At 59.1% G+C, this 22,982-nt stretch overlaps 2 protein-coding genes across 8 annotated transcripts in view; one reads left to right on the top strand and one right to left on the bottom strand.

The window, feature by feature from the left end:
- The window catches only part of EVL (Enah/Vasp-like), a 139,383-nt gene extending 129,742 nt beyond the window's left edge, over positions 1–9,641 (top strand). For 3 of the 5 annotated variants that reach the window (XM_081048437.1, XM_081048436.1, XM_081048438.1), the window contains exons 9-14: positions 1,555–1,618; positions 3,285–3,351; positions 3,445–3,507; positions 6,947–7,013; positions 7,345–7,402; positions 9,158–9,641. In XM_081048437.1, coding sequence (XP_080904563.1) covers positions 1,555–1,618; positions 3,285–3,351; positions 3,445–3,507; positions 6,947–7,013; positions 7,345–7,402; positions 9,158–9,195 — 357 coding nt within the window. In that variant the 3' untranslated portion in view covers positions 9,196–9,641. The remainder of the gene's footprint in view (positions 1–1,554; positions 1,619–3,284; positions 3,352–3,444; positions 3,508–6,946; positions 7,014–7,344; positions 7,403–9,157) is intronic. The other 2 variants (XM_081048440.1, XM_081048439.1) reach the window with 1 other exon arrangement.
- Positions 9,641–22,413, bottom strand: DEGS2 (delta 4-desaturase, sphingolipid 2). Of its 3 annotated transcripts, none has more exons than XM_081048441.1 (3): positions 22,233–22,413; positions 13,319–14,061; positions 9,641–11,589 (listed from the first exon to the last, which is right to left on the bottom strand). In XM_081048441.1, the coding sequence occupies exons 1-3, from the start codon at positions 22,312–22,314 to the stop codon at positions 11,443–11,445; spliced, it is 972 nt and encodes a 323-aa protein (XP_080904567.1). In that variant the 5' UTR covers positions 22,315–22,413; the 3' UTR covers positions 9,641–11,442. The 3 variants fall into 3 exon arrangements, with proteins under 3 accessions (XP_080904567.1, XP_080904569.1, XP_080904568.1); XM_081048443.1 differs by lacking the exon at positions 22,233–22,413 and adding an exon at positions 19,094–19,323; XM_081048442.1 differs by lacking the exon at positions 22,233–22,413 and adding an exon at positions 18,984–19,265.
- Between the last annotated feature and the right edge of the window lie 569 nt (positions 22,414–22,982).

Consider the following 22,982-nt stretch of genomic DNA (forward strand, 5'->3'; position numbering starts at 1 on the left):
GGGTGCAGTTCTGTTCCTCTGACCCCCGACATTTCCTTCTTTTTCTAATGGCCTGGTTGCTGCTGGTTCCATTTGTCTCGGTCCTACACGCAGTCAGAGGGCCCTTTCCCCACCCCAACTGCCTCTCACCAGAGCAGGGCTAGGAAAGTTCCACGCCAGAGCGGTGCGGGTGAGACACTGCAGGGCAGCTCTTCTGTTTCATGTTTTTCAGTATTTCCCAGATTCTCTTCACTTAACACGGACTAGGTTTATAACTAGTGGAGAACAAATGAGCATTATTTTTAAAAAGGAAGGCGCCCCGAACGTGGAGTCGGATGGCTCAGGCCGGCACTCAGGCACTTGCTGGCCACAGGCCAATTCTGTGACTACTGTCGGGACCAGTTCCCCCCATGGCCCACGGCACACCTCACAGGCTGTACAACTAGCAGAAGGTTCTGTGGAGCCCACCATGGCCCAGGCCGTGCATGTGCTGGGGACCCAGGGACAGATAGGACGTGGCCTCTAACCTTGAGGGAGAGGACACAGCAAGCAGACTGTTGGCAAAGAAAGTGATGAGGCCAGAGAGAGAGGAGCCCTGGCCCCTGGAGTCGAGGGGCAAGTCCCGAAACCCCGCCTAGAGCCCCGTGAGCTTTGAAAGATGTGCCATAGTTTGTAGGCCAGAGACCAGAGCAGAGAGCGAGCATGGGAGCAGCGCGGTCCCGGGCAGGGGTGTGCGAGACGGCCAGGGGCAGCTCTGCCTTCGCTCTGCCTTGCCCACCAGCCAAGCTGCCTCCCACCAGCCGTCAGACGACTTCGGAGGCTTTTAACAGGACTAGTGAGGACAGACCTAGATTTTAGAACTCATTTTGGTGGCGACATTGATGAACTTGTGGGCTGATTGGGCTAGAGATAACAGAATGGGTTCTCACCACTTCCTCTCTGTCGTGAAAGAGAAGTGAAGTATGCCCGGTCTTCCACAGCCATGTCTCCAGGCTGGCCCTGACCCGCAGTGCCAACCGTGACCTGAGTCCCAGAGCCCAGCCCAGCAGCCGGTCCAGCTGCATGACACCCTCCAGGGTCACCGGGACATCTGATCCTCACACCAGCCATCAGAGGCGGGAGCCAGGCATAGAGGGGGAGGTCCTTCGGTGGGTCCCGCCTGGCTACTCCCTCCACAGTGGCCAATGGGGCAGAAGAAGGTCCTTGTGACAGTGCTAGCACCCCCAGGAGCTCAGGCGCTTTTGTGCTCGTGTGACATGCGGAGTGTCGGGTCCACAGTGGGTTTGGTAATGGCCGGGGTTGCTGCGGCCCTTAAAGGAAGTCTGCCCGCTCGGCAGGAGCCTGTGTCTCCACAGCCTCTCCTTCCCTGACTTCCATGGGCCAGATCAGCTCCCCACAGGATGTGGGGTTCTCATTTGTTAGTAATATTCATCATTTTGCTGCTTATAAAAGTTACATGTTCCTTAAAATATGGAAACCTGAGGTCCCATAGATGCCCCTGGTCTAAGGAATCCCGCCCGGCCCCACCAGCCTCCATAAGCGGACTGACAGCCACGCCTGTCTCTCCCATCTTAGGAAGAGCCGAGCACCTCTCCGTCTCCTGGGAGCCGAGCAGCCGGCCAGCCGCCTAACTCCTCAGGTAAGAGGTGCCGTCCTGCCCGGCGCCGGGCGCGGACTTAAGGCAGGAGGGGCTCTTACAGGACACAGTCTGATCCCACCGCCTTGCGTCACGGATGAGCAGAGACCGTCGGGGGCTGCACCAGCAGGCCCCTGCCACCTTCGCAGAAGCTGCCGCTCCGAGGAGCCCGGGGCGGGTTTCAGCTGTGACCTCCACACTGAGCTCCAGAAGGGGCTCGGAAGTGCTGGCATCTCGGGGTGACCTGCCTTGTGGGGCGTCAGGGCTGGCCAGACCACAGACACCCCACGCACACATCCAGTCCTCTCCTTTTCCAGCGCCTTCCAAGTGGCAGGAGGTTGCCCTGGGGCTCAGATTCCTGACCTCGGGCGAGGACTCTGACGAGCAATGTGTAAAAGTCGCATTCATGTCGCCTGCCAAATGCCAACTATCATAGATGTGACAGTGGTCACCAGTGAGTCTTGGCCCCCCAGAAACAGCCCGAACCCTGCTCAGAAATCCCCCAGTCTGAGCTCTGGGACACAGGGATGGGACTAGAGGCGGCACGGCGGGGAGAAGACGCTGGGCTTGGTCCCTCAGTCACTCAGTGGTCACTTGTTCAGCGTCGCTGAGAGCAGGAGCGGCAGGGAGGAAGTAGGCCGCCCCACCCCTGCCGAGGGAGGCCCTTGCCTACGCCCCTGCAGCCGCCTTGCTCCTGGTGCTCTGCTGGCATGTCCTTCTTTCCCCACAGCGTGCCGTAGACTCTTAGTGAATGCGGGTCACCTCCCGTCCCAGTGCCTGGGCCGGGCGTTTGCCCAGTGTAGGAGGTTGAAGCTCAGTGTGGTCAAGAGGCTGCCCAAGGCCACATGCCTGCAGCCGGAATGCGGTCCCAGCTCTCGTGCCTACGGCCCAATGTGCCCGCAGTGGCTTTAAGGGGACCTGCCTGGGACCCTCGGTCGGTCCACAGTCTCCGGGCTCAGCTCGGGGCGGTCCTCTCCTCTGCTGCCCTGGGGGTTTTTTCTTCTGCCTCTGCTCATCCAGCAAAGTCAGTGAATTCAGTTCGGTTTGACAAGTCTCTTGAAATCAAATGAAATATAATCGAATACGACTTACCTTAAAAAAGAGAAAGGAAAGACAAACCAGCCGTCATGCCCAGGCAGCTGTAGTGTGTGGGGAAGACCAGTGAATCAGTGGATGGTTGGTGCACATGGGGTCCCAGGGGCCTGGCCCCCAAAAGCAAATGTGGACCTCCGGCTGCCTACGAGTGTCCAGGGTGAGGGACACCCCCTGCCCTGCTCACCCACTGCTGGAGGCAGGCACTGGGCGACTCTGGAAGTCATAGTTGAGCTTTCCTTACCAGTTGGTTCACATTCCAAGGAGAGTAGACTTTTCACGGTGAGGGGACTCAAAACCAGGTCCCAAGTCAAGGTCAATTGGACCCAGGGGATGGGAGCTTATGTGCAGAGTAGCGGCAGCGCAGGTGCCAGCCGTGCCATCTGCAGCCCTACAAGAGCTTCCTGGGCCAAAAGGGACTGGGAATAAGGAGCCAGGCTTCAGCTCCGCTCAAAGCAGACCTTCCTGACAGGGGCGCTGTGCACCCGCAGCAGTGGGGGGGCCTCCTGCCAGGGATGGGGGGGCACTGGGAGTCCTCTCGGCCCTGAGGCTCTTCGTCCATGACATGAATTGACAGAGGCTGGCCGGAAGCCCTGGGAGCGGAGCAACTCGGTGGAGAAGCCCGTGTCCTCGTTACTGTCCAGGTGAGCTGCCCTGGGAAGGCCGCAGACGCGAGTCCGCTGGGGCAGAGGTGGCGACGCGCCAGTTCACATGTCTGTTTCATTCCATTGCCCTAGAACCCCGTCCGTGGCAAAGAGCCCTGAAGCTAAGAGCCCCCTTCCGTCACAGCCTCACTCTAGGTACCGAACAACCCGCCTCTGGGTCCCCTGCCCGTGACTGACACTTGGGCCCCGTCCCATGTCCTGTCCTCTAACAGTTTGCTTTGGGAAAGGGGGATCTGTTCTTACGGACCTGGGACAGGTGGGGCTGGGGGATCTCAGGGACTGTGCAGGCCACTCCTTCCTCTCCTCTCAGGGCGGGAGAGATGGAGGTCTGGAGGGGAATGACCCGTCCAGAGAGGCAGGGAGTGGAGCTGACACTGAGTCCCAGCAGCGACACTCGCTAACTGTGTCATGGGACAAGCCAGGTGACCTCTCCAAGCCTCCCACCCCTCCCGGTGAAGGGGTCTGTCAGCCTCTGCGTCACAGCACTCATGTGGACAGCTGTGCGGGCACCACTGGCCAGAGCTGCGTCCCCTGGCACCGCTAATCCCGGGGCCGGCCCAGCACCCAGCCTCCTCTCCTTCCTCTGTGCACAGCACGCAGAGCCGGTTTTCCCCAAGGTATGCTGACCGTATTTCCCAAACCAAAAGCAGGTAACAAGGTAGGATATTTGAAACTGACGCTACCCCAGAAGTCAGAGACAAACAGCCATATCATGACCACGGGCCAACTGTGGCCTGAATTTGCAGGCTTCTAGAACCCATACTGAGAAATGTCTCCACTGCCCGCCACAGATTGAAGGGCAACGCCTCTTACCACAGAGCCGGTGTGCGGCGGTGTCAGCGGACAGCCAGGCCTCTCCCAGGGCCTGTGGTCTGCCAGGTCCTGGGCTGGGGCCTGCACGTCCCTGCCTGCAGGGATCTGGCTTCTCTGCTGGGAGGCCTGTGGGTTCTGAGAGGTGCCCTGGGGGAGACCTAAGGGGTCACAGGGCAGGCAGCGCTGGGACAGAGGGCCTTTAGCAAGTGGGCTGGGCAGGCCTCTCAGAGGTGGCACCTGGGGTGACCTGCATGAGAAGGAGTCTGCCCTGTGAAGACTGGGGACAGCCTTCTAATCTGGAAGAATGGAAGTGCTGAGGCCCTGAGCCTGTAACCAACCAGGCAAGTTTCAAGAACAGAAAGCAGGCCAGTGTGGCTGGAACGTACTGGAAAGTGGGAAGGGCAGACGAAGGTGAGGTTACAGGCTTAGGAAAGAGTCTCCTGGTGAGAACTTTGGATTTTCTTCTGTGTGTGGGGCCCCAGTCCGCGAGCTGTAAGCACAGGGCACGATGACGGATCAGCACTGTGGGTAGCTCACTCTGGCTGTGAGGGGAAGGTGGGCCGGAGCGGGCAGGCAGGCACCCAGGGCTGTCAGCCCAGCTAGCCACTTCCTGCTGCTGGAGCAAGGATGGGCTGCGTCCCGCACAGGGCAAGGGCATTGTCCAGGGCGTTCCTACTGGAATGGGGCTCTCCAGCTCTGAGACAGCCCTGTTCTCTAGCTTCGCAGGCGGCTTCCGGGGCCGTGTAGTAACGGTCCCTGTCAAGCAGTCGCCTTGCTGAGCTCACGGAGCGCGTCCGTATTCCCATCGGGAGTGCGAAGAGTGCACAGAGAGGTGAAGCGCTTTGCCCCGGTGACCCAGAAAATTGCTGGTGCCACTGGGCCCTCAACATACAGGATGGGTTTGACGGACCCAGGGCTCTCAGGCTGGACCTCTGTCCCCATTGGGACCCACGATTACTTACAAACTTGTTCAGGACCATGTTTGGCCTCTTGAATTCACGCAGGAAGGGTGTGGGAGCGCTCTCTCTCTTTTTTAAATCCACTTCTATGCACTGGACCACTAAACTTTTATGTAGCATTCAATGGGGTTTTTTCCAGCTTCATTGAGATGTAATTGACATCTCCCATTTCTACACAGTTTAAGACGTACAGCATGGTGATTTGATATATGCGTATATCGTGAAATGATTACCGCAGTGAAGTGCTTAACACAGCTGTCTCCTCACAGTTACCTTTGTGTGTGTGTGGTAAGAACTTCCAAGATCTCCTCTCTTAGCTACTTTCAGGCACACAATACAGTGTTTAACTGTCGTCACCATGCTGACGCCACACCCCCAGGACACTTATAACTGGAAGTGCATGCCCTGTGACCGCCTTCACCCGTCTCCCTCACCCCCAGCCCCTGGCAACCACCAATCTAGTCTTCGTTTCTCTGAATCTGGTTGTTTTCGATTCCACGCATACCTGAGCTCATACAGTGTTTGTCTTTCTCACTTAGCATAATGCTCTCAGGGTCCATCCATGTTGCGTCCTATGGCAGGATTCCTTTCTCCCGGGCGAGCCATTTCCATTGTGCAGTCATGTATCCACGCAGTCGTTATTTGCACCACCTGGCCTCGGCCTTCTCCATCCCTGGCACTTAGGTTGCTTCCACATGTTGACTGTCGTGAACCCTGCTGTGGTGAGCATGCGGCCACAGCTATCTCTGAGACGGTGATTTCATCTCCTCTGGATTCCTTCCCAGAAGTGGGGGTGCTGGCCCACACAGTAGTTCTTTTTTAAGTTTTTTGAGGAGCCTCCGTGCTGTTTTCCACAGCGGTGGCACCAGCAGCGTCCTTTTCATGCTTACTGTCCTTTGCTGTGGAGAGCACTAGTCCTCGATTTCACCAGCCAGCCCTGACCTGTGCAGGGGCCCTTGCAGCTGTGCCGGCCCTGCCAGGCCACGTGGCTACCCCATCACACCCGCAGCCCCTGCAGCGGTCTGGCCGTGGCATGGCCCACAGCCTGTCTCTCCATGTGGGGGGGAGATCAATTGGATCTGGGAAGCATGCTCCTCAGTCCTGTTTGAAAAGGTGGTTAGACAAGCATTTTGCCAGGGTTTCCAGGGAGGGTCTGTGCAAAAGACATTACATTTCAAACCTGTTAGCCTTAGTTCAGAAACTGATTTTCAAAGACCTACAGTCCCTGAAACTGAAACGTTTGCCTCAAAAGAGCAAAACTACATCCAAGGACATTTCCTGAAGAAGTTCGGCTCTATAGCTTTCTGTCAGAAATGGGTGCCTTTGGGCTGCGTGTGTGCTGGGTGGTCTTGTGGTTTGCACTGTATTTAAGGCCATTGTTACTAGTTTCTCCCACGCCTCAGTTTAGCCAGGAACACAGACCCCACACAGAGGACTAGCTTACCCACGTTTTCCTTCCAGGGGAGGCAGCATGTGACAGGTAACGCTGTCTGCTTGTGCTCCCACATCTGTGAGAGCTCTCAAATCAGAAAACAGCTCCTCTGTTGGACCCCACATCCTGACTCTTGGCTTGGGAAATACGGTCACAGTATCCAGGAGACCCTCTGGAGATGGAGATGGGGCATTAGAATCTTGTTCATGTAGCAAAGAGTGACTAGCGATAAAAGCAAGAAGGGACGATGGCAAGGGGCAGTGCTCGGCCCTGAGCGGGAGGCTGTCCTTCTCACACTCAGGCCTCCAGCGTGGTGGGCACCCCCAGGCCCCACCACTCTCTTTACCGCACCCTGCTGTCCTCTCCCCAGGGTGAAGCCGGCAGGAAGTGTAAATGACATGGCCCTGGACGCCTTCGATTTAGACCGGATGAAACAGGTGAGTGTGTACTTCCCTGAGGGCCCAGGAGGAGCCAGAGGCAGGGGAGGAGGATGGCAGCATTTGTCCCCAGCCCCTGCCACGTCAGAAGAAAGTATCTCCTCTGCCCCTCGAGGCAATCCCAGCCTGCATTTGGGGCTCCCCTCCAGGCTATGCCTGAAGTATGGGAGGTGGCCGAGGTGACCAGGGTCCCCTGGTTCGGGGCACGGGTGAGGACTGTGGCTCTCCAGGGAGGCCAGGATGCCACTGGCGCTTCCGGCTCACCACCCGAGGAGGCCAGCTTTCGTGTCCCTGCCGCCCATCCCTCAGTCTCAGGCTCTGCTCCCCACAGGAAATCCTTGAGGAGGTAGTTCGAGAGCTCCACAAAGTGAAGGAGGAGATCATCGATGGTGAGTGAAGAGCCCGCACCCCAGGGGCTGCACCGAGGTCACTGGGGTGGGGGCGGGGCTCGGGAGACAGGGCAGGGCAGGCACCAGGGCCCAGGGGGCCTTGCGGTTTGTACTTTGGAGGTCTCCTTCCTTCTAACAGCCCACATCACCCGCCCCATTCTCTAGTTGAGAAAACTGAGGCTCATACAAGTTAAGGGACTTGTCTGAGTATACACACTTCCCGGGTGGCATGCCACCTAAATCTGCCACCTCCCACACGCCCCAGTACGCGGAGGGGAGGAGTGATGGAGAATGTGCTCCAGAGCTGTCTGTTGATTTCAGCACGTCGGTGGATGCCTTTTCTGATTGCACCACCTCCCTCCGATCACTGGGTTTGAGGTCATGAGGGTGACTACTGCCTTCCTGGGGGGTTACGGGCCCAAGAAGCCACAGAACTACTTATGGGCCTGATCTGCTCCACAGGCTGCTTGGCCCTGGGCTGGGGCAGCAGGGAGAGGGCTCCCCCAAAAGAGCTTCTGGTTGCAGAGGGGGCGCCTTGTCCCTGTGAATCACATCCGTCCTTCCGGTTCCCACCAGAGCCTTTGATACAGCTGGCTCAGATCTGGAGCCAGAGGAAAAGGAAAGGCTTGGGCAGGGCCGGCTCAGCCCCGGGACAGCAGCGAGGCACCTCCTGGAGCCCCCCCACCAGAGGCGGGGACCGGGGGGTGATGAAGTCACAGCTGGGGGCTGGGAGCTGCCTGGACTCTGGAGAGAGAGAAGAGGCTGCGGCGGGGGCCTGCCTGAGATCCCCGCACACGGGACCCCTGCCCAGAGCTGGGTGACCGAGCCACACCCTGTCCTGGTCCCAGCAGACAGCTCTCAGTTCCTGTTTGTGCAGTCCCCCTCCAGGCCTGAGCTGAGTAGATAAGGAGTTAATGAATGAAGAGAGCTAGACAGAGCCGGAGCCAGAAAGGAGACACACAGGCCAGCTATTAACTCAGCTTGATTGCTGGGTCCCTCGGAAGGGGCTGCCCGTGTGGCCCCCAGGGCCAGAGCTTCTGTGCGGCTGTGAGCAGGGCTGCCCAGCCAGCCTGTCTGCAGAGCAAAGCGTGTGCTGGGAAACTTGTTTCCAGGCCTCAGTTTTCCTATCTGCCATAGGGGCAGCCACAGATGGAAGCTGCCTCACAGGCAAGTGGCTAAGCAGGCCATGGGAAGCGTGGGCAGTTTGGGGGCTCTAAGAAACACCCTTTATGACTTGATAAGTAAGTGCCCAGCCCTTGGCTCTTTCTCCTGGCTTTCAGCTTCAGGCCCAGTGGAGTCTGTTGAGGGAAAGACCCAAATTTGGGGGGACAGGAGGAAGCTGGGAGAAGAGCAAGAGAAGGCCCTGGCCCTCCCTGGTGGGTGACAAGCTCAGGGCAGGAAGTCGTGGAGGCATCTATCTTGCTCAAGGCCGGGCACTTCCACCTGTCACCGTCGGGAAGGGCTCCCAGGTCCTCCAGGCAGGACTGGATGGCCACCAACCCAGGGCTTGGGGGGCTCCAGCTCTGCCCCAGCTCTGAGTCTGTGCAGGTCACAACCTCCCCTCAGCTCATCCTCTAGCGGGGAGGAGCAGCTCCACCCTCAGGGCACTGAGACGCACAAAGGCTTGGCTGTCACCCCAAATCTGTGCCTCTGAGCTCTGGGAGCCTGGGTGGGGCTCTTGGGAGGCAGGGCGGGCAGGCAGCAGGAGGGCACCTGCGGAGGCCCTGAGCCTGCCTCTCCTGTGCTTTCCCACAGCCATCAGGCAGGAGCTGAGTGGGGTCAGCACCTCCTAATGCCCGCAGCCCTGCCGCCACCCGGGATGCAGGCCGACGACGGGGACGGTGAGGAGCCAGCCGGCCCGGCCTCCAGCATGCGCCAGCACGCTGAGGCGGACAGCGCTGCACCGGAAGTCTTAGCCCGAGATAAAATGCTAAAAGGAGGAAAAAGTTCAATTCCTGGATTTTTTTAGATTCTACCTGACACAACACCAGGTCTACTCGCCTTTTTTTGTATTTTATATTTGCCTATTTAAGTGTACATTTCTTTTGGTTTATAGAGAAGACACCCCAAATCATGCGCTTCATTAGATGGTTCCCCAGTCTTCTCCTGGGTGATGCTGTCAGCACCTTGGCTGGCAGGGGGGCTGTCCACGCAGCTCCTTCCCCAGTGTCCTGGTGGTGAAGGTCTGTCACGCACCGCGGTGTCTGTCCACGTGGTAATAAACGCTTCCTGTCCACACGCCCAGCTCCAGTTCGCTCTCAGCTGGCTCTTGGTCGCTCCTGGCTGGGGGGGGCGGCCTTGGGTGGGGAGCTGGGCTGAATTTAGACGGGAAGGACAGGGAGGGGGGCCGGGCAGCTCAGGTACTTCCGGCGGGCTCCAGGGGAGGCCTCGGGAGCAACACCCCCCAGGGAGCGGGAGCGGGGCCCTGAGTGGCCATAGCTGGACATCGAAGGGAGCCCGTGTGTGCTCGGGCCAGCGGGGCCAGGACCGTGTGCTGTCCGACCCGCCCACCGGGCAGATGGGCACCACACGGGCTCGGCTGGCGGTGCAGAAATGGAAGACAGGCTTTGCCTTCCACTCCGCCCTCGTCTCCACCTGCATCTTCCACAGAGGAGCGCAGGTCCTCACCTCCGTGGCAGCAGAGACGCCCAAATACCCACCTGAGGCCCTTGCCAGCCCTTCTCACACCAGGCAAGTTCCCCATCATCACCAGGGAGGGTCTCTTGGCCTCGGCCGGTGCTTCTCCTGGGCCAGCAGCAGGGCCCAGCCAGTGCCCAGCAGGCCTGCAGATCCTGTGACCTTCCCGCGGCCACCACAGTGTGCCCAGCCCCTGGCCCCGCTCTGGGACACAGAAGGGATGAGGCAGGGCCAGTCTGGCTGATGACAAGGACTTTTCTGGCCAGCTCTGGACGTACTGGAGCTCGCTGAGTGTCCCCAGCAGCCCTCAGGGCCATTCGGTCAGCTGAGGTGCAGACCTACGTGGCCAGCTCCAGTTCCAGAGGCGTTTTACCTGCTCTCCAGCTGCCGTCCGCCTCCGGAGGTCAGGAACCCTGCAGTCTCAGGGCCTGCGGGCGGCGGCGCCAAGGGGCTGGTGAGAACGATGCCTCCCCAGGTCTTAGCTGTGCCATCAGCCCCACCACAGTCACAACAGAGCCATGTCCCCCTTTAGAGACACCAAGGACACCAGCCTGCCTCCCATGGAGCGCTTGTTCACTCGGGCGTCGCCTGTCTGTCCATCCACTGTGTGTCTGGCCTGTGGCCCCTGTCCTGTAAGAATCCCAAGTCCCACATCTGAGCTGGTAGGGGAGACAGACCCCTCTTGGGTCTTCCTGCAGGGGTGAGGGCTTACGGTGAAGTAGGAGTTGGGTAGGCCTGGGGCAGGGGGGCCTGGCAGGAGCAAGCGACATGGGCCGAGGGGAGGCGATGTCGAGAACTCAACCACCCAGGGTGCAGAAGACAGAAGGCTGGTAATGAGGGGCTTTGGGGCCACATGAGCTGCCTAAGCACCAAAGTGTGGGAGCAACAGGGGTCCCCAAGGGGCAGGAAGCAGGAGGGGCATAACTTGGGCCCACATCCGGGGATAGCCGGCGGTGGGCGGAGGGGGCTCGTTTTCTGAAGCTCAGGCTGCAGCTGAGAGCACCCGCTTGGAAGCACATCCCTGGATGTGAAAACAACACTACTTTAATTTAAGGCATGGGAACATCAGAGAAGTGGAGCCTGGTCACAGAGCGTTCGGGGCAGGGCCAGGCCCTGCGAGGCCCAGAAAGGGCAGCCATGGCCTGCGGTCAGTAGCGAGTGCCCATGCAAACCTGGCTTCTCCAGGCCACAGCCTGTGCCCCGCCACCCCAGGCGTGGTCCTGGGGAGCCTGGGGGATAGCCCAGGTTGCGGGAACTAAATGCAGCCAAACCAGTTCTGGGTACTGGGCCAATGGGGGGACGGTGACAAGCAGCTCTGCAGGTGGGTAGGGCAGGGTGCGGCCTGGCAGCCAGCCCGCAAAGGCACAGCAGGGTCCATCCACTCCGGCACCAGCGGGTCAGGCTCACAGGCGGTCCTCTGCCAGCTTGCACACCCGCTTCACCCTGGCATAGGGCCCCAAGGAGTCCTCGAACACAAAATCCCAGAGCACCTTGACCCACGAGTGGTGCTGTGGCAGGTGGTCGTAGTACTCGGGCGCGATCTTCCGCACCTGTGGGGAGGAGGCCGCTGAGAGGCTGTGCCTGGTACGGGTGGCCTCTGCCATCCACGGCACACGCACCGCCCTGTCACCTCCCAGCGTGCCACATCCAGTACAGCTGGCTCTTAGCCCAGGGCACCAAGTGTCTGAGCCCCCGGCCCCAAGTTTCAAATGTGCCCTCCCCTCCCCCGAGCCCACACCAAGTTTCCGATGCAGGAGCCCGGGTGGGCCGGGTCTTCCCCTCAAGCACCTGACTTGAGTTCTGCCGGGCCATGGTCATGTCCCTGCTGCTCCCCAACCTGCCAAACCCTCTGGCCTTGGCCCCCACACCAGCGCCCTCCTCCCAGCTGCAGTAGGTGTCATTTCCCAAATGCCTGTCTTGCACCCCTCCCCCCTCCAGCCCTGCACCTCACACCCTCAGCCCACCTCCTCCAGGAAGTGCCCCGTCCTCAGCACCTATGTGGACACCACCACCTCCCCTGCTGGCCAGGTGCAAGAAAGGCCCTCCCTCCCCCCACGGAGGCCACCAGTGCTGAGGGCCTGCTTTATAGCTGAAGGTGGGGCTCGGACAGGGGCACCTGCACGGGTACAAGCAAGGAGCTGTTCACTTTGCTCAGAAGTAAAAGCACTTCCGTGACCTACTAGGGTCCAGATTCTGGCTCTGCCACTTCTTGAGGCAGGCAACTCCCCCTCTCTGAGCCTCTGCCTTCTCGTCCGTGAAATGGGGGTGGTGAGCAATCAGGGCACCTGCCATGTTGGCTGTGGCGGGGCTTATCCGACAGGGTACCCGGCACAGGGCAGGGCCTCAGTACCTTCTGCAGGAGGGCAGGGGAGGGGAGGAGAGGGACTGAGAGGGAAGGGAGGTGGAGAGGAGAGTCTGCACAGCCAGGGCTGGACACACAGGCTGCTGGACTCGTCTCACAGGCCAGACACAGACAGCTGCATAACCAGACAAGTGCTCACACAGAACCACATGCACAAACGCTTGTACACGGCACACTCATAGGTGTGCACACACTCGTGCACACACAGGTCAGTAGCAAGTGCCCATGCAAGCCTGGCTTCTCCACACGAGACCTCACGGCTGCCTCCGGTGCCCTGTGCCTCGGGACACCTCAGCTCTTTCTAACCCACAACTGGCCGACTGGGACTTCTCTTATCCCCCCTCCTCCTCCTTCAGAAATTCTGCTTCCCCAGGTCTCCTGAGACGCAGGCCCCAGCTCTGCACCAGTGCCAGCCAAGCCCCTTGGGTCACGTGGGGCAAAGCCCACCCTGTCCTCTCTGTGCCACGTGGTGGGCCCCTGAAAAGTCACAGGGCGGGGATGGGGTCAGAAGCCAGGAAGCGGAAGTGGTTCACATGCACTGTCTCTACTGCGGCCCCATGTCCCAGAAGAGGAAGCCGAGGCACAGAGAGGGCAAGTGGCTTGCCCAAGGACACACAGCCAGTACATGTCACAGCTGGGCTCCAGCTGCTTTTCATTAAACCAAGGGGCCCAAACCTTGAGCTCCTGCCCTCCCTGAACTCGCCTCCTTATTCTCCAGACAGGCAGTGGCCTGTACTGGATGGATGGCCTTTCCTTTTGCCCTGGGGACCACAACTGACAGTGCGGCCGCCAGTGGTCAGCACCAGAGGAAAAAGAGGCCAGGGGGGGCCCCAGCCCCCCCCCCCCCACACACACACACACACACACGCCGCCTCACCTCCGCGGACGCCTGCGCCCCGCCCCCCGCGGCCACCTACCAGGGGCAAGTTGCAGCCCGGGATGCTGGGGAAGTCGTGGTGCTCCATGTGGTAGCCCACGTTGAAGGTGATCCAGTTGAGGGGCCCATAGTAGGAGTAGGTCTCGTGGCCCTTGAGGAACATATAGTGCTCAGCCACGAAGTGGCCGGAGATGGGGTGAAGGCCCAGGCCCAGCAGGGAGCTGGCCAGCAGATAGACGACGGGCTTGAGCCCCCACAGGGCGAAGATGGCCGCGTCGGCCCCCAGCTGCACCAGGGCGTTGAACACTTCCATGCGGGTCAGGGCCTTGGGGTTCACGCAGAGCGGCCGCAGCGAGTAGAAGAGGGGCTGCAGCGCCAGCCAGAGCAGCTTGCGGGCCGGCGTGCAGAAGAGCCAGCCCTCGAGGCGCGTGGGCACGTCCACGTCCAGCCCGTCGCCGCCCAGGTAGCGGTGGTGGTCCACGTGGTACTTCTTGAAGGAGGCGGCGTAGGGCACGCCCACCGGCAGGTTGGCGAAGACGGCGAACCAGCGGTTGTGCGCGGCGCGGCCCGTGCCGAAGGCGGCGTTGTGCGAGATGTCGTGGATGGCCAGCGTCAGCGAGTGGTTGACGCAGCCGCCGAAGGCGTAGGCCCAGAAGAGCAGCCAGCGCCACGCCAGCGCCCGCACCAGCCAGCAGGCCAGCAGCTGTGCCAGCACCAGCGCCAGCACCGTCCACTTGAGACGAGGGTCCGGCCGCATCAGGGCCTTGATGGCCGGGTACTTGGCTGCAGGTGGGACCAGGAGAGGACATGGTGAGGGGGCCTCGCCTCCAGGGCTCCACCTGCGTGCTCGCCCCGCTCCCCCTCGTTTCCTGCTTTCATTCCTGTCGTCCTGCCCTCTTCCCCCTCTGGCCCTCCTTCCACCATCCATTAAGCCCCCAGGCAGTGACACAGGGATAAATTCGCCCCACGGGCATCATTCTGAGACCTGGCCGAGCTGAGCTGTGGGAGTGTGGAGGCAACAGACCAAGCTCCCCACAACCTAGGGGGCTCTGGGGAGACTTCTCAGAGTGGGAGTCTTTGCCACTAGCCTAAATGAAGAACAGGTGTCCCCACTGGTCACAAATGTAGTGCCAGAAATCACAGCAGCTGCCTGGCCTTGCCCAGCTGAAGCATGCACGTCACTACAGCAGAGTGGCAGACGCCCAGGCGTATCAGGAACCTGGGGGGAAGGGGGGGCGGCCAGGGCACCAGGGCAGGGAAAGTGCAGGGTTCTGGCTGGGTCTCAAGCGTTTCAGTTCTTAAACAAGATCTGAAGGAAATGTGATAAAATATTGAATGCGTTTATTTTGGGTGGTGGATGTTTGTTATATTTTTTGTACATTTCTATATTTTGTTTTACAGAAGAGGATAAAACAATGAGAGTGAGTTGCCTAACCAGACCAGGGCCTTCCCAGCCAAGGAGCAGCCAGACCCTGCGGGGACGGGGGAAGGGGTGGAGTGAGTGCCCTCAGTCGAGACAGCTGTGCCCTCCAGAAACCTCCCAGCTGTGTGCAGGAGGGAGCCAGCAGGGCTGCTGGGGAAGCTGGTGCTTCCTCCAGGGGCAGGGAGGGAGGGAGAGGGCTGGGTCATCAGACACTAAGGGTGTCAGAGGCTGTCCGGGTCTGCTCTGTCCCATCTCAGGGCAGAGCAAACAGGCCCTCAGAGGTGGAGTCAGCGTCATGACACACAGATGGGGAAACCGAGGCCAGCGAGCACGCTCAGGAGAGGCAGTGCCAGTCTCCAGGGCCTCCATCGTCCAGCCCTCCTGCCCACAAGCAGCCAGACAGCCTCAGGCTGGCCTGCGAAGAGGCTCCCCAGGACCACTGCAGAGGCCGATCCCACTCAGTCAGCCAGGCCAAGGCCGAGTCGTGCACAGCTCTTTCCTGAGTGACCTAGGAAGTCACTTTCCCTTGTGCCCAGTCAAGGATGTGACAGCTTGTCCCAAGGCCCCCATAGCCAGCCCAGAGGACCGGCCATGTCCCATTTACAGATGAGACTGGGTCTCCCCGTGATGCCGGGGCTCAGGCAGCACCTGAGAGCATCTCCCCAGCCTCCATCCTGAGAACATGCACCTGGCTTGGGGACACCAGCCTTCAAGGTACAGTTACATCTCTCCAGTGACTAAAGATAAAAGAGGGTGTCCGGCTGTAGCACTCTTTCTGTCAAAGCCACCCAGCAATGGAACAGGCTGCTTCAGAGGTGGTGAGCTGCCTATCCATGGAGGTATGCAAAGAGAAACACAACAACATGGGCAAAGGGATTCTGCCCCAGTCAGAGGGGAGACTTGGGCTCAAAATCCGCAGCCCAAGCTGCGGTGCCACAGCCCCAGTCTCGGGGTCGGTCTTGATCTTGCTGTGTGGCCGTGGGTTCATTTCCACCCTCTGGGCCTTGGGGTCTCAGTGTGAGGTGGCAAAGGCCGATATGCCTCTCAGTGTTTCTGTCCCCTCTGAATGGCAGGACAGCCCTCATGTGCTGGGAGAGGCTGGGGGGAGTCGGGGTTCCCACATCCTGGAACTGCAGGTCACCTCTGCCCAAGAAGCCAACAGAATGCATCTAGCAGCAGACCAGCACTTCCACCCAGCCTTCTCCTCACCTGACAGCCAAGCTGTCTGGGCTCCAACCAAGTGAGCAGTGACCCCAAACAGGCTCAGAACAGACTACAAGTGGCCAGTGGGTCTGAACCCCACAGCAGCTGGCATGGGCACGCAGAGCTGGGACTCCCTGCCCCCACACCCAGGCTCCAGCCTCCTTCTGCCAACAGGCAGGGGCCACCTGGGGTCCAGCTCTCTCTCCCTGCAGTTGGCCACGGACAGCAGCCAATCAGATCTTCAAGCATGGTGGTCACAATGCAAGTAAAAAAGGGAGCAAGCCAAGCGACAAGTAATAAACCACAAGTACTAAACCAGGACCTCACTTAGCCAGCCACGGGGGGCGGGGGGACCACAGCGGTCCCTGGGGGGCTAAGGGGGAGCAGCGTTCAGAGTGGGTTCAGAGGTGGTGAGCTGTGGATGGGTGAGGGTCTAGAATCCAGAGTATGTAAAGATCTCACCAACAAAAGGCAAACAACCCAATTTAAAAATGGACAGAGGACTTGAATAGACACTTCTGCTCCCAGCCACTGACCTTCCACCAGCCCCTCCAGACTGGCTGACCATGAAGTCAATTGCCCTGGTCTCCAGCACGGCTCCCAGCGGCAGTGGGGGCTTTCTCCCCCTTCCACCTTGGACCCTTCCCTGCACCAGGCCTGGCACCATCTAGGACTGGACACTCCTAGCAGCCCCCCAAAGTCCATCGCATGCCAGTCCCACTGGCTGGGAGTGGGGGAGGGGGCCCTTGTTATGGCCTTCTGTCATCTCAGTGCCCCCAGGTCTCAAACATTCCATCTCATATGTCAGCTCCTGCTGAGCTGCCGTGTGTGGGGCACCAGGAGACCAGCGTTCGTTCCTACCCTCACCTGTAGCACCCACAGTAACTTGACCTGGGACAACCCCTCCTAACACAAGCACCCAAATCCCTCCTAATCCCCGGCTTCCTCAAGGGCTTCTGTGCGCACTGGGCCTGAGCTGGGCAAGCCGCCTTCCCACAGCTCAGTCTCTAGCCCCCAACCCCGCCCTGCCTTTTCAGTTTGGGAGCCGAAAGACAAGCTTCACCCTGCTGGTTGGTACTGGCAGACCTGGTTCGACATAGAAAATGTGGAAAGTGGCCCCAAGTCCTTCAGGAGTCACTGTTCTTTGCCTTCCCACCTGCCTCTCGCTAAACCTGCTTTTTGTTCATTGACAAATATTTGCTGAAGGTCTATGGCAGCCAGGCCCCAGATCACAGAGATGGGAGGGATTCCCGGGCTTGCGGGGGTGCCACACATGCGGGGGCCAGACGGTGTGTCCCAGCTAGAATGTGTCAAGAGAAGGACACCACACACAGTTTCCTGATATTTGGATATAGGAAAGTGGGGGTCAGGCTATGGAGTGGTCAGATGGGATCTTTTCCAGGTGATGGAAATACTCTAAAATGGATTATGTAAATCATTGGACTGTGCCTTTCAAATGAGTGGATTTTATGGTATGTAAATCATACCTCATAAAAGCTGGTACAAATTAAAGAAAAGGAAGGCCAGGTGGGAGACACGGCACACCCATCAATATGGAGGCTGGAAGGGGACACGTGAGCTGGCACCTGCCATGCGTCATGTGTCAGGACCTGAGGACAGACTGGAACACAGGCTCAGGCCGCACAGGCTGGGTTAGTGCTGCCCCCACCCCCAACCCACCGGGTAACTGTGAGCAAGTGACAACTTCCCAGGGTCCCGCTGTGCACAAAACGTGTAAATGTCTATAAAGGGGGAAAAGGGGAAAGAAAAAAGCATTCAGGTGGAAAAACAAAGGACAGACCAGGGAAGGTTACCTGTGGGGCAAAGGCAGGGCTACCATAAGCCATATATACAAAACTCACAAATCAAGAAAAAGGACAACTCTGATGGAAAACGATCCAAGGGCACGAGTAGAAAATTCACAAAAAGCAGTGAAGTCAAAGAACTCAGCCCACTAATCAGCTTAAAGGAGACCTAAAAGGTCGCTAAAAGGGGACATCTCCCAACTGTCCAGGTGACCAGTTTGACACCACACGCAAAGGGCTGGAGTGGCCAGTCCGGCCCTGTTGGAGGAAAAGTGGCCCAGGGATGTTCCTGGCAGACCTGGGCTGGAGCTGCGGACATGCCTGTTGCCTCATGGGTTCCCTCAGCCTCTCCAGGAAGCCAGAGCTGTGCTGGGCCCTGAGGGAACTGCTGCGGTGCAGGTGAGCCTGGCCCTGCCCTCCAGGAAGCTCAGAGGTGAGTCGGGGGAGTCAGACAAAGCAATCACCCCACAAATCAAGGCAGAATTACAGGTGGGGCAAAGGCCTCCAGGTAAAAGTGCCCGGCGCCCTGCCCCTGCGGAGGACCAGCAGGGAGGAGGGAGGAGGGTGGAGCTTAGAAGAGGAGGGAGGAGGTGGTGTGTGTCGTCAGGTCACACCCAGGCCAGCCGGCAAGCACCCAGTGTGCTCCTTCCTCTCTTCCCAATTCTGTGCTCAGAGGTGATGCATTTGAGTGGCTTTCAATTGTCCATGATGGAACTATTTACAGATCAGGGCTTTATGTTACCTCCAGAGACTCAATTGTTCAACGTTTACCAGCATGCAAAGAGTGTGTGTGTGTGGGTGGGGGGGGTGGGTTAAAGTGTGTTTCTGGGAAGGACATTCAGCTGAGACCTGAAGGAGGCATAGGAGTTTGGTAGATGAAGACTAGTAGGAAAGAATTCAAGCGGAGAGAACAGCATTTGCAAAATCCATGAAGTAGGAAATGGGCAGGTGGGGTACATTCCACAAAGTGGCCAGAGAGCAGAAAGTAAGAAGAAAGGCAGTGCCCGATAAGCCAAGGCAGAGATGGGGGTTTTAGCAAGGGAGGCCCTTGTAGGATTTGAGCAGGGAGAACATAATCAAGGCAAACAGGGTCCAGGAGCAACCCCTCAGCAATCACCTGCTGTCTGTGCTGCTCTGAGCCTGAGCACCCAGCACCCCTCTCCCCACCCACCAACTTAGGGTCTCAGCCCTCCTTCCTTTTCTCGGAGAGCTGCATCTCTGCCCGTATCATGCCCGTCAGAGCCCCCTGCCTGCTATCCAACCACAGGACTCACAGCTCTGGCCAGTCATGCTCCTCAGGGCAGGAGGGGAGAGAGGCAGCCCTCTTTCTTCTGTGGAATCTCCGAGCCAGGGGAACACAGGCCTGGCACTACCTGCAGCCTACCTGGTGCGGGACTCCACACCAACTGCTGCAGGAACGAGGGGCTCAGACAGAATGCCCTGTGGCCCGCCTGCTATCTCCCTGGAGCCGCATCTCTGTGGCTGGGTGAGAAGGGTCCACAAATTCTGTAGAGAGCATTGGCCAGTTCTCTTCTGGATTTTACCAGTTCTCTTCTGGATTTTACCGCTTGCCACTGAGAGAGCCCCAGCCAGGCCCTTTCCTAAGCAAATAATCCAACCATTGCCAAGAGTCTTACTTCCTTGTTTTCCTTTGATTATTTGATTTTTTTTTTTACTATGTGTGCGCCCTGTTTTCATAAGAACAGAAACAAACAAACAAACAGAAAACTCATAAAGGTATTTGTTTATGAAAAGACAAATCCAAAGCCTGCTTCTTATTCCATGGCCACACCTGGCTCAGACTCTTGTCTCAATGAGACCAGACTTGCTGACTGTTCCTGCTCTCACAGTACAGGGAGCTTCAGTCCTGGCCCGGGAGACATGGCTCTTAGGGGCTGCAAGGCGACCCCCTTTTCTTAGGCACTGTTTGCTGGGGAGCATGTCCCCGTCCAGGCAGGAGCTGCAGATGGACTTTGGTCCTGCCCGAAGAACTCAGCCAGGCCTGTGCAAGGACTTTCTGGTCCTGACTCAGATTAGGATCTTTATTGAGCATCCACTGGCCCCCAGCAGCTTGGCATGGACACAGGAGCCACCTGGGTGGGGCACAGTACATCCTCATGCAGGAATCCCATGAATACCAGCCTGGCCTCTGTGGCCTTCAAGCTAAGCTGCCCTAGGCAAGTCACCTCCCCTCTCTGAACCCCATTCTGCGGCCTCTTTTTGTAAAGTGATGCTGGTGGGCAGTTACTCAAAGGATTTTTCTTGAGCCAGGAATGGCACAGGTGTCAGGAAAGCCGAGATGGAAAGGCATTCCCTGTCCTTGGAGAGAACATGGGCCTGTCTGCTGGAGGTAATGGTTATCATACCTTCATTGAGCGCTGGGCAAACACTTCACACTCACTCATTTAATCTGCACAACGCCATAAGGAAAGTACTACTATTAACCCTTTTAAACTTAACCAAGCCTCTTGCCCGGGGTCACATGGCTAATGAGTGAGTGTTGATGCTCTTGCCAGGAGATCAGCTCCAGAGCCAAGCCCTAGACCCCTGCCAGCCTGCCCCAGAGAGATAAGAACCGGATGGGCTGGAGCTACAGAGGAGAACCCCAGAGGAGTGCCCTCACCCAGCCAGGGCCCACGAAGGAAGCCAGGGGGGCTTCCTGTAGGAGGTAGAACTGAGCAGAGAGCCAACCTGGCAGAGCAAGGAGGAAGGACATTCAGGTGGGGGAACAGCCTGTGCAAATGCCAGGGAGGGAGGGAGAATGGCACATTCCAAGTTCATTAGCTCAAAACTGGATGCATGAGAAGGAATCCACAGCACCCAGTGGAAACAGGAATGAGCAAGGCTCCCTGGGGACTCAGCCCTTGAGAACTTGTGTGGTCCCCACCCTGGCTCAAGTCATGTGGCTTCTCTCTTTAGAGAGATCCTTCTCCACGTCCTGGAGTGCTGGGTACCACGCTTGGCAGCTTCCCATACAAGATCTCCTTTCATCCTCATACCCACTCTGCCAGACAAAAATGACTATGCCCATTTTGCAGATTGGGAAAGTGAGGTTCCAGCCCAGAGTATCTGGATCCTGCCAGGCAGCTCTGTGGGCTACGATATGTCTCCCAGACTTCTCCACCTGGGGCCAGGTGCCCAGTAAGTCAGGAAAGGGGCAGGTGGGAGACAGCTAGGGGAAGGAAAGGAAATGCAGCCCTCCGGCTGAGAGCAGCGAAGACACCTGCCCTCTGGTAGGAGGGAGGACCAGATGATCACCAAGACCCTCCCAGACACCCCCAGCAAATTCACAGGTGTCGGGGAGGATGGTGAGACCACTGGTGAGACCACAAATAATGTGGGTTATTGTTCACCTCACAGAAGAAAACCGCGAAAGTCACAAACCACCCAGGTGTCTCCAGCCCCATCCTCCAGCTACAGGGGGAGTACAGTCACGCACTAACCACTCAATGCAGCTGGTGTTGGAAAGGTTGAAATGTTTTAAGATGCGTATTTCCAGTCTTGGGATGGGGCAGGGAGACACCAAAGGGAAAACTCTGAAGAGAAAGCCAATCAATTCAAATGCACTAAAAAGAAGTTTCCGTGATAGCAAAGGACAAATTGTAAAGGAGAAGTTCCTTGCAACATAGAAGACAAAGGATTAAAAGCTTTTATACAAAGTTCTAACAATCAACAAGCAGAAGACCAACCCAAGAGGAAAGAAGAAATTTGAATGGCCAATTAAGCATTGTAATCAATCATGGAATAAATGTAAATTAAACCCATAATGAATGAGTCTCTGTCAATCTGATTGGCAAGATGAAAAGCTTTGTCAAGCCCCGTGTAGGCGAGGGTGTGGGGAAGCTGCCACCGGTTCTGGGAGGCTGGAGTACGTCTCCCCTGTTGGAAGCCACCCTGCGGAAGCCACCCAGCGATTTGGTGGCGTCTAGTAAAAGCTGTTTTGGAGGTGACAGCCCTTTCTCCCGCAATCCTGGGCCCGGAGGAAGTGGCTGGCATGAACCACGGTCGTGCTCCGGACGGTGACCGTGTGGGTGACAGTGACCTCGCGGGGTACTACATGACACGGAAGGGCGGCCACCGTGCATCGAGCTGTACGATACAGGCATTTGGGCGGATTCTTTGGTGCGACCTTTGCTTTTTACGAGCTGCATCTCTGGTTCCGCGTTTGCTGCCTTCGAGGCGCCCCTGTCTGTCCACGGGGTTTGGGGTGGGCTCGGCGGCCGCTGGGGGTCGCGGGACCCAGGAGCTGCGCGGGGGCCACGGAGCCGCCCGCAGACGGGGTCCGGGACCGAGCCCTGCGCCGCGTCCCCGAGCCCGGGCGCTCCCCCGTCTTCCCGCCCCGGCCCGAGCGCGAGGCGCGCCCCCCAGCGCGGGGCCCGGGGTCCCCGGGGGGAGGAGGGACGCGGGGCGCTCCGCCGCGGGGGGTCACCCCGGGCCCGCGGGCCAGAAACGCTGGCGGACGGCGTGGCGCCGCCACCCTCCCCACGCGGGGGCCGGGGGCCCCGGGCCCGGCCCGCGCTCACCGAGCATCTCCTTGCGGCGCTGCGTGTGCGGCTGGTCGGTGTAGACCCACTCGAAGTCGCTGCGGCCCGCGCTGTTGCCCATGGTGCGGCCGGGGAGCGCGGCGCGAGTGCGGGGCTGGGCTCGGCTCCGCGCCACCTGCCGTCCGGCCGCCGCGCGGGAAAGGTTGGGGCCCCGGGGCGGGGACTCCGGGGGCGGGGCCAGGTGCGCCCCGGGACTGCCGGGCGGGGGCGGCCACCTCGGGTCGCGCGGAGGCAGCGGGGCTCCCGCCGGCCAGGCCCGGGGGTTGCTGCGGCTCTCGGAGCCTCCGCTACCTCCGCAGGAAAACGGGACACGCGCGCGCGCGACACGCGAAGCCTCCCGGCCCCCGGCCTGTGCGGGGACGCGCGGGTGCGCTCTCCAGCCCTCCCCGTCGGGCCGCCCGAGGTGAGTCGCCTCCTGTCACGGAGGCCCCACCGCGGCTGAGCGCGTTTTCCCCGCGGCCAGACCCCCTCGCGTTCCTGCTGCTCATGCCGCACCCACGAGCCGGTGGTAGGGTCCACTAGGGTCGTGGGGGGAAGGACAGAGAACAATGGATGCGACAGTACCAGTAAACAGAATGTTCAGGAAAGGTTTGCTACAGCAATTCTCCCGTCCTCTACCCGCGTCTTTCAACGTAATAACGCTGAGGGCAGATGATGTGTCCCTGACAACCTCAGGGTGGTGTCAGCCCCACCCCTGCCTTCAGGGAAATCCAGGGACACAGGCAGGTA

Source organism: Rhinolophus hipposideros (assembly GCF_964194185.1).
Source record: "Rhinolophus hipposideros genome assembly, chromosome: 5".
Lineage (NCBI taxonomy): Eukaryota > Metazoa > Chordata > Mammalia > Chiroptera > Rhinolophidae > Rhinolophus > Rhinolophus hipposideros.

What these genes read in the sequence shown, in the direction of transcription:
- DEGS2 (XM_081048441.1), bottom strand. Translation starts at nt 22,314, where the DNA reads ATGGGCAACAGCGCGGGCCGCAGCGACTTCGAGTGGGTCTACACCGAC. An exon ending in GCGCCGCAAGGAGATGCTCG is followed by an intron (nt 14,062 to 22,232) that starts GTGAGCGCGGGC and finishes TCCCACCTGCAG; the next exon opens with CCAAGTACCCGGCCATCAAG. An exon ending in CGGGCTGCAACTTGCCCCTG is followed by an intron (nt 11,590 to 13,318) that starts GTAGGTGGCCGC and finishes TCCTCCCCACAG; the next exon opens with GTGCGGAAGATCGCGCCCGA.